Raw genomic sequence first — 10,645 nt, forward strand, 5'->3', positions numbered from 1 at the left:
CTAAAGAGAACAGTAACGGACTGGAAAACGTCTCAACTCAAAGCAAATGCCAACAGAACATTTCAGTAAAGAAGCACTGCCAGCTCCTTCCTTTGGTCCACAACTAAGGTCAACATTAAAATAAACCCAAGCAGCACACCAAATGCCAATCCATGCAGGTTCTACTTCACTGCAAGCCAGTCAGCATACAACCCATTAGGTGCTGAAGGCACAGTCATCTTTGCTTCACTGCCCAGCTTTTTACTGTCACTGCAGAGTTTCATATGCTTTCAGATAGAGAGAGTTAACTTTAAGCATATAAATTCTATCCCTTTCACACTCGATGTCTGGAGGAAGGATATAGCTAAACATTTGATATGTTTTTTTGGAAAAGGAAGTCAAATTTTGTTCTTTCTAGTCCCTGGAAAGACCGAAGAAGGAAAAGCATACATCAAATGCATTCAATAGCTAACACTGACAGTAAAAACTGAACCACAGAAATACAGAATCAATTACAATTCTTCTAAAGGATGGTATAGCCTGGTATAAAGCTTGACATGTTACAGCCTGCATGTGCCTGTCAACACCCATCTTTGACTACAAATACTGAGTGGATAATCACTATTAACAGTGCCTGGGGTTATTCACCTCAACACACAAAGGCTACTCCAATTAATACCTATATAGTTTGAGGTTTAGATTAAGCGTCCAAATGTAGACCCTCTGGATCACACTACTAATATCAAATTCTTGGATCAAACTGCTGAAATTCTTTTGTATGTTACAAATTGTTCAGCTTTCCTGTATTGATATTAAGCAAAGAAATGTGAAGAGGGCACAATCAAACCACCTGAGATTATCTAAATTTGTGATTTCAAGTCAGGTCTATTTTCCATAAAATCTAATGGTTTTTTTAGAGAAAAGTGAAAAAAAAGCAACTCTAAGGAACCTTAAATAAATAAATTTTGTGGAGAGAAATACTCTCTGTTTTAGGAAAAGAAAAAAACCCAACAAACAACTAACTCTCTGGACAGGTTTTCCATCCCTAACAGATGCGAATACCAGAGTTTCCTACATTAGCCCTTCTTACCAGACTGACTTACTTCAGCTCTACTCCTGGCAAGTGGTACTCCTGACTTCCCAGCTAGTTTGCTAGCTAAAAGGACATATGTCTTCCCAGACTTTTAAAAAAGCCCTCTGCCAGCAGAAAGCAGTCTAAACTACCCGTTTCTGAAAACAGCAAATACTCTTTCCTCAAGAGTTCAGTCTTCTAGATAATCTTGACGATTATTCTTCTGAAGATAATCTGGAGGATACTTGCTTGAATGCAGACTTAAAGATACACATCCTAAACTCAGTGGCCAGGCACACCAGGATTCAGCATACAAACGTTATCATAAATGTCCTAAAACCATGAGGCACTTACCTCATTGTAGTTTTACTTCTGTAGTTTATTCCTCTATGTTGCTATGCTGTCCTCTTCCTCCTCCCAAGCTAGATGCACAGCATAGCATATGTACTAACTGAACTGCTACAGAACAAAAATACCTTTTAACAATTTCATCTTCAGTTAAGAACAATGGAAAAAACTATTTTCCCTGACAATTTCTGTCCTTGTACTCTGGGTTTTTTGACAAATCCTGCAGGTTTTTTTTCCCCACAACTAGAAACTTAAACCAGATCCTTTTCATATTTCATGTGAACAGTAATATTGAAAATGAGATTGGCACTTGAACTGTAGAAAAATAAAACTAGCCAGAGGCCATGGGAAATGCAGCAATGACATTTATTAGAATTTCTCCAGGCATTACATGAAAAATTTTATAAGTGAAACAAAGGATAAAGCACATTCAGTGCATCTTTAAAAAAAAGATGTATCTGAATAACCTTGATTCCTTGTAATAAACGCTGCTGCAGTTCCTGGGATTGTTTTTTTATGTACACATCAGCTAAAACTTACTCTGAACAAAACTGCAAAAAACTGCCTTTTCAATTGGCATTTTCCCACCTAGTACAATACAACATTCTTGAAATATCTAGACAGATTCCACATAATTGCATACACAGTGTTAAGACCTTTCACCCCAAATGTAAAAAGAAAGTCTGTTACGTAAATCAATTATCTTTAATCAAATAAAACATCATGGAAGTAAAAAAACCAACAAAAAAACCCAGGAGAGCCCAAGCCTCCAAGTTCCACAGCAGCGTGCAGCCAATCAGCATTGTTGCTTCTCACTTTTATGTTAACGTAAAGCATATAACTTAGAAAGCAGTGATATTCAGTCCTTGCTTTCTAAATTGGACAATCTTATGCAAAAAGACACTGCTGGATTTGGCACTTTGCTTAATTGTTTTTCTTACTAAAAAGAATAAGTGTTTTCTGAAATACAGTGAAAATGATGCAACATGAGCTACTGTAACACTCAATTAACAGTTCAGACATGCACTCCAAAATACTTGTCTATTACACATTTGTCTAAGCCTTCTCAAAATTTCCTCTCAAAAACAGTTTCAAATCTATATGTAACTTTTCATACCTTTATAAACATATTTTCTCCCTTGAAACTATTAGAGCTTATCTAACCTGCCCAGAACACAGAAATTTATGACTATTGTTTTAAAAAGAAGACCACAAAGCAGTATTTAAACAGAAATAGTCTGGAAAGAGTTATTAAAACTGTGCCTGTACTCCAGAATCCCCTTTGACATGTATATCCACTGTATATGTGAAAACTGAAAGGTATATAATATTTGAAACTTGCTTGGTCCTTTCTTACGCACTTACGCTCAACTTCCTGCAACCTACCTCAATTTTCTGCTCAAATAAAATTTAAGAACCGTTTTCTGCCTCCCACTACAATAAGACAAGGCTTCTTGCAGTATTTCTTTGGTTAAATGAGAACCCCTTACATGCTTAACTCTTATGACAGCAAGTGTCTGGTGGAAAATTAACATCAGAATAAACAGAGCCCACAGCTGTGCTTCCTTCCTCCTGCTGTCATGACCAACCCCAAGACAGGTGGAACCAAGCAGGCCAGGAAGAAAGGAGTAGTCACTGTTAGCTCTTGACTTTGCAAGTTCTGCGAGTGCGAATAGATACCTATTTCTTAGCTCTGAGTTACGGAGGTGGAGCTATGATGCAATGCTTCTTGTTTCCAGTTCTAACATGCATGTGGAATTACACTGCTGACTGGTGTAGCCCAGTTAGCTGATGGCACTAGAGTTTTTTCTGTATGAACCAAGTCATCATACTTGTTCTGCTTATTGGTCTGTGCTCACAATGTCAGTAGAATTAAAAGAGAGGCACGCATGAGTTCACACAGATTTTCCACAGAATATGTGAAACATGCTGCCCTTTGGAGGGAAAATTACATTCTCCTTTTTTTTTCTTCAAGTATTATTCAACATATTCAATATACATATATATAAAGACACGCTATCCTCATTTCACTACAGAAGAAGCACATCCAGACTGAATTTGTTGATCACCATTATCTTGGTTTTGTCTACTGAAATTTCTCTTTTCCTTTAGGTGAACTCTAAATATACATCTACTCATCAATATTACATATGAGAATCCTTTATTTCTCCCTTGTGATTTATTTACATAATCATAAAAAAATTAATAGGCTGAATTTGCATATAGACATTTGAAGGCCCATTTGTAGCTATGAGTGTCCCAGCACTAGTTTTGGATAATACCGTTGCCTATTGCTAAGTAGCTATTGAAAGCAGCATAATCATCTTTTCGTTCCCTTTTCTGAAGTGGTGCTGCCTAAAGAGCCCTGGTTTATGGCTTACTCCTTATTTTATTATTTGGGTTGTAGTTTACTTCCTTCAGGAGCAGTTCACAGTCAGACAATGCTTCTGCTGGCAAATACTTCACTATCTGCTCAAGAGTCTTTTGATACATTATCTTCTCCTGTTCCAATGACTGAATTACAGTCTTCATTCTGTTCTCTCGAGTCAAAATAGTCTCCAGGCTGGTTTCCAGACTCTGAATTTTAGCATGAGCAACCTGTAAACAATAACATTATAATAAATTGATACATTCTGAATAGCTTTTTTTTTAGTATTATGATATGGTATTGAAAACAGCATACGAGCCTACATATCATGTCCAAAGCCCTCTACTCAGCGCTGATGGGCAAATGTTTCTGACAGATAAAACCTCCATTCTGAATCGATGGTCTGAACACTTTCAGACTCTTTTCAGTACTAGCCGTGTAGTTCAAGACTCAGCAATTCAGTACATTACACAACAACCAGTAAAATATGAATTGGATATTGCCCCTACTATGGGAGAAACCCTTAAGGCCATACAGCAGGTGAAAACTGGGAAGGCAGCTGGGGTTGATGGAATTCCACCCGAAGTCTGGAAACATGGGGGCCTTGCTCTCCATGCTAAATTTCACGAGTTTGTGGTGCGCTGTTGGGAACTAGGTGAACTACCTTCAGACCTTCGTGATGCAGTCATCATCACTTTGTATAAGAAGAAAGGAGTTAAATCAGACTGTTCAAACTACCAAGGTATCACTCTGCTCTCCATTGCTGGCAAAATCCTTGCAAGAATACTTTTGAACAGACTAATACCCACTATAGCAGAAGGAATTCTACCTGAAAGTCAGTGTGGTTTCAGAGCCAACAGGAGCACCATAGACATGGTATTTGTTCTCAGACAACTGCAAGAGAAGTGTAGGGAACAGAACAAAGGTCTCTATGTAACCTTTGTTGATCTCACCAAGGCTTTTGATACTGTGAGCAGAAAAGGTCTGTGGCAGATTTTGGAACATTTAGGTTGTCCCCCCAAGTTCCTTAAAATGATCATCTTGCTTCATGAGGATCAGCACGGCCAAGTCAGATATGGCAATGCACCTTCTGAGCCCTTTCTAATAACCGATGGTGTGAAACAAGGCTGTGTTCTTGCACCAACCCTATCACAATCTTTTTCAGTATGATGCTCCAAAGGGCCACGGCAGACCTCGAGGATCAGGACGGTATCTACATTTGATATTGTACCGATAGAAGCCTATTCAACCTAAAGCGACTGAAGGCTCATACTAAGACCTTAAATCATCTTGTCTGGGAGCTGCTTTACACTGACGACGACGCCCTCGTCGCCCACACAGAAGCAGCTCTGCAGTGTTTAACATCCTGCTTTGCAGAGGCTGCTGAGCTTTTTGGGCTGGAAGTCAGTTTGAAGAAGACAGAAGTTTTCTATCAACCCGCACCTCAGAAAGTCTTCCATCATCCCCATGTCACCATTGGCGAATCAGAGCTCAAATCAGTCCAGCAGTTTAATTACCTAGGCAGCCTCATCTCCTTGGATGGTAAGACTGACGAAGAGATAGACAACAGGTTAGCAAAGGCATATAGAGCTTTTGGAAAACTCCATAAAAGAGTTTGGCAAAATAAATACTTGAAGAAAAGTACCAAGATCAGTGTTTACAGAGCCATAGTGCTGTCTACTCTCATACGGATCTGAATCAAGAGTCATCTACTGCCACCGCCTGCGACTCTTAGAACGCTTCCATCAACGCTGTCTCTGTACAATCCTAAACGTTTACTGGTCAGATTTTGTGACTAATATGTCTGTTCTAGAACAGGCAGCAGTTATGAGTATTGAGGCCACGTTGCTGAGAACACAGCTGCATTGGGCAGGACACTTCTCAAGGATGAAGGACCACTGCCTCCCTAAGACTGCGCTCTCTGGTGAACTTGCAACTGGCTGCTGCATGAGAGGAGCCCCAAAGAGAAGATACAAGGACTCCCTGAAACAACATCTCAGCCTTGGCCATATTGGTCAACATAACTGGTCTACTCTGGCCTCCAATCGGGAGGCCTGGAGACACACCATCTATAACGCTGCTGCTTCTTTTGAGAACGCACGCAGGATCACTCTCAAGGAGAAAAGACAATACAGAAAGAACCGTGTCTTGTTGATACCACCTAAGGAGTCTTTCCACTGTGCCTTTTGCAACTGGACTTGTCTATCTTGCATTGGCCTTTTTAGCCACCAGTGTGATTGTAGCAAATGTCCTTCCCAAATCTTCATTTGTGAAGCCTAGCCATGATGATGATGATAGTATTTGTTAAAGAAAGAATAACATAGCTATTTCTAAAAGACATCTGAGTAGGCAGACAATACAAGGATTGCCTACTGTGTATCATACAGTCACTACATCAATCTGAAGGATTTCTGAAAGCTTTACAGAAGGAAGGAGACAAACAAGTTGCAGCAAGCAAGAAACAGCTGAGAGTAACAAGGAACTGGAGGTGCAGGGATAAAAAGGAAATCAGCAGCTGGAGTAGCACTGGAAGAGATGACCTGCCCGATAGTGATGAATCAATGGGAAACCTATGTAATAAAGTAAATTAGCAAGATGGAGAGGTTAGAGGGAAAGAGAACCCCAACATTAAGTCTAGAAGCAGACAGTGTTCCCTAGTCTCCAATAAAAGACCTATAGCTTCCTCTGGCTAGTCGACAGAAACCCTGGATCTCAGCAATAGCAAATGTCCCTCTGCAGGAAGTGGGGAAATTCTGATTATTCCTAGGAAAGGGTCCAAGCAGAGGAATGAAGACAAAAGGTGAGGAAGTTAAGAAACTGAGAAAGATGCATTATAATATGGCACTCTGGAAGAACAGAAGAGCTCCGACAGAGCCTTTCAAATCAGTCACTCTCAATTATTCTATGTTGTTGGTGCAATTTTATAACAGAGGTAAAAGCCTAGGCTGCAGTAAATAAGTAAAGAGAAATAACTAAGCAAAACCAACAAAAGGAAAAAAGCAATTCCTGTTTTCAACATCAAAAGAGCACAGCACAGCAACCTTAGCCCATAAACACAAAAATAATGAGGACTTGATTTTTCCTTTTTTGCTTTCTTCTATTTTCAAGTCTCAGAAGCTGAAAGTGCTCTCTGCGCTCTTTCAAGTGCTTGTTCAAACTAACCAATATATCAAGAAATAGCCTGGTAATGAAAAACCAAGAGCTTGTCTTTCAAGAAAATGCAAGACAATACATATTGAAACCTGAAACAAGTCTTAGCCAGGCTATGGGACAAAGGGTGAATAGTGAAGGGAGGCAGGAATTTTTTAAAACGTAACTTTATCTGGTGGGCATTCAGATGAAGGCAAGTCTGTTAGGAGAGACCACCTACCAAAAGTAGGACTATGAGTTTCAGCAGAAGGAAACAAAATGATACTGCCTAGAAAGGCCTGGAGAGAGCAAGTCTATTGCACTATGGATTATTTCTTAAAACTTTCCAATAGGAAAGCAAACAGATGAAGGGACAGAGAACTTATTTTTGTAAGATACACAAGTTTTGCCAATAGATTTTATAGGAGATAAGAGTAGAGATATTTTGGGAAAAGAGAAATCTATATAAAGAAAGAAAGGTCCCAGGAATGACAATGGAGTTTAAAGTATGTCTAACAGAAGTAAATCACTGTTGAGAGAACTGGTTAACTGAATAAGGTCTTGTAGTTAGGAGACTTCCCAAATACATTTAAAAAAACACTTTCAACTCTAATGGTCAAATCATAGAAATGACTGCTCTATGATTTTGTAGTCTTAAATCATTTACCTGTAGCTTCTCCAACAAATCCATGTTTTGTCTCTTCAGGTGATTGTTTGCCCTTTCCAGCTTCTCCAGGGGTTCACCTTCCTCACATGGACTCACATTTTCCTGCAGTTCATCCTGAAGAACGTGGTACTCTACTTCGTAGGCATGGAGCTGTTTTGAAATATCCATCTCAAACACCTGCCATGAGAGAAAAGACCATTTTTAACTACAATAGGGAGCACTTATTCCACATGAATGTTTGACTAAGAGTCAACTCTCCTTGATTAAATTAATGCTTTTCCTGTTCCCTTCAAGAAAGTATTTTAAGGGGAAGTCTACAGTAGGAGCATTTTAACATCTAGAGTTCTGATTGCAGCCATAATAAATCATAGTCTTTAGAATAAATTGGATCATGCCTTTTACTATTACCAAATACCACCTCTTATAGCAAGATGTATCAGCACAAAAGTCTAATTTAGTCTAAGAATTCTATAATATGACAAAGTTTTATCCACTCTTGCTCAGGAATATGAAGAAGTTCAAGACAAAATTTTTAAATTTAAGTCTCACCAGACTGTGATTGGAGCAGCATCATACAATGAGGAAGAATAATCCAGGATTCATCACGACTCTACCTTCAAAACTGGATATCCAAGTGCTCATTTACAGACTTCTATAAAAACATTCTTCATGATCACAGTTTCCCTGTGTTCTATCTCTGCATGAAGACACACTATTTTCTTATTGGGATACTGTGGTGATAAAGTATTGTTAAGACTATGGAACTGAGGCTCTAATATTGATGGGACCATATGACCCTTATCTGTTTACACATCTAGTCACAGCCTCTCAGCTTTTGAAAACTACCAAATATTTTAGACCAGGATTGGAAGGATGTCTACAGCGACTTTAATTTTCTGTTCCTTGTCCTAGAGATCACAAACATTCCATCAACAGAAGAAACACATGGATCACTTAAAAAAACAAATTCTGCATTACTTTCGCTGTTCTTCAGGTAATTCAAATGAGGTAAAATTTAAAATTATATATAGTGTTCCCGTGCCATTTTCCTCTACGTAGCTACCTGGTCAATTCTTCATCTGTGTATTACAGATCTGCATAATGTCTATATTTTTCTTTCATTATCCATTATAAGAGGATGGTCCTGGGAATTACAACACTGAGACAGCCAAATAACTCCCCCTGCAGCCAGCCTAGGTGGGAACAATAGGATATAGGCAGTCTACACATGAATGCAGATCCGGAAGGCTGTTCAACATCAGACCACAGCACAGGCAAGCAAGCGACCTTACTCTCAGAGCTGAGCTGACCTGCGTATAACCACATTCACTTCTGCTCAGGCAACATAACCCATTCTTTACTCAATCAGACCTGGCTTTGCACAAAGTCACAGATTTCTACCATGCTCACCACAGCATGATTGCTCTGCAACTCATGCAGAGCACAGAGTAGAGATTTGATTTCTAATAGTATTAAAAATATCAAACTTCTACCTCTATCATTGCTAGAATCAATGACTTCTGAAGAGACACGAAAGTGCCTGACGCAGGTTTAGCATGGCAATCACAGTCAATGCAAAGAGGAAATGAAGATCTACATGTTATTTAAAAATGAATTCTTAACCAGCAGCACCTGAAACATTCAAACATTAACAAGCCACAAGAACGCATCAGTGTTAACTGCACTCCTGCATATGGACATAGTTTTTTAGAGCTCTTCTGTTATCTCCGAGCTACCATCTGAAGGGGGTAAATTGTTCACAGGTTCATAGTTAAGGTACTAGACTGAGGCTCATTCTCAATTTTCAGCTTCAGTTCAGAGGAAGATGATGTAGAAATGAAGATTCCAGCCACTGACAGTATTTCTCAAGAAGCTTTTCATATATCAGCAGCAGTAATTCTTTGTTTCTTTCCTATTCTAGCCCTTTGCCATGAAGCTGAAATAATTCTGATTAAATAACACTATTCCAAGTCCTCCTTGCCCATACCCAGGAAAGGCAGAGATCAGTCCTGAGGGACTTTTACCTCTGGCACCTGCCAAATCTGATTCCTCCAAGGAGAGGATTGAGGTGAGAAGGAGAAGTTGCATGGGGACATTCTAAAAGTGATCCCCAGGAGGATAGAAGTGACATCCACAGAACAAAACAAGTTTGCATGACCTTGATTTTAATACAGACCATGAAAGCAGTGCCTCACCAGCTTCCTAAGTTATAGGGTTTTAAGTTGGAGCTGTCAGAAAGGTTCTTATGGGTACTTGGCACTGTACAGCTGGAAGTTTGAAGGATGAGCAGGGGAAGTTGCTGTGATGCTGCCTCTTCCCACCATGGCAAGTTGTGCTTCCCATCACAAACTGTTAGACTGCTCAACCACCAACAGGAAGCAACAGCTGGGTTTAGGTTTGGAAAATAGGCTACTTCTACCCTTCTGATGGTGAGGGGAAATTTATAGCAAAGTCATGTTTTTTCAGTAGCTGGGACACAAAAGAACTTTTTACTAAACCTCGAGGTAGCAACTAAAGACCTGCTAAAATTGCAGTTAAAACCCCATTGAAATCCAATCACATCCTATTTGTATACAAGTTACTGAGAAAACGACTCCTTTGCATTTCAAACCAAAAGGAACATAACTGAGAAGACTTTTACATATAGTTTAGGCATGATTCTTTTAAAGTAAACTAAATGGAGGGAAAAAAGTAAAGAGAAAAACATCCTTACCTGAGTAATAATTTTTTCCATTTGAGGCTGAGTCATATCTGGAATAGTGGTTTTAAGAAAATCAACAATGTTCTCAAAATTCTCACATCCCATTATAGCTGTTTCTTGACTGCTAAGTAGGCTCAGTGCTACTTTAAATATGACCTCTGTTCCTTGAAGAAAAATAATGTCTAAAAAAGAAAATAATTAGAGTATCATGAAAATGGGAGCTAGAGTCACTGGACAAACACATATATCTGATGGGATGTTTTTCTTCATAATCGCTCATACTGAAGATGTATTCAGTTCAGAAGAGCAATCTGTCATTTCAACATGAGGTTAAAGCATATAAAAATTGTCTTTCATCTTACAGATGTGAGAGAAAATATT

The 10,645-nt window shown here is 39.0% G+C and overlaps 1 protein-coding gene across 7 annotated transcripts in view; it reads right to left on the reverse strand.

Moving 5' to 3' along the window:
- Positions 1 to 1,742: 1,742 nt before the first annotated feature.
- The window catches only part of TBC1D4 (TBC1 domain family member 4), a 101,301-nt gene continuing 92,398 nt past the window's right edge, over positions 1,743 to 10,645 (reverse strand). For all 7 annotated transcript variants that reach the window (XM_039385147.1, XM_027713563.2, XM_027713562.2 and 4 more), the window contains 3 exons: positions 10,277 to 10,446; positions 7,564 to 7,740; positions 1,743 to 3,997 (listed from right to left, as the gene is read on the reverse strand). In XM_039385147.1, coding sequence (XP_039241081.1) covers positions 3,770 to 3,997; positions 7,564 to 7,740; positions 10,277 to 10,446 — 575 coding nt within the window. In that variant the 3' untranslated portion in view covers positions 1,743 to 3,769. The remainder of the gene's footprint in view (positions 3,998 to 7,563; positions 7,741 to 10,276; positions 10,447 to 10,645) is intronic.

The sequence above is a fragment of the Pipra filicauda genome, unplaced genomic scaffold (genome assembly GCF_003945595.2).
Source record: "Pipra filicauda isolate LSUMZ 115617 unplaced genomic scaffold, ASM394559v2 scaffold39_size4671491_pilon, whole genome shotgun sequence".
NCBI lineage: Eukaryota > Metazoa > Chordata > Aves > Passeriformes > Pipridae > Pipra > Pipra filicauda.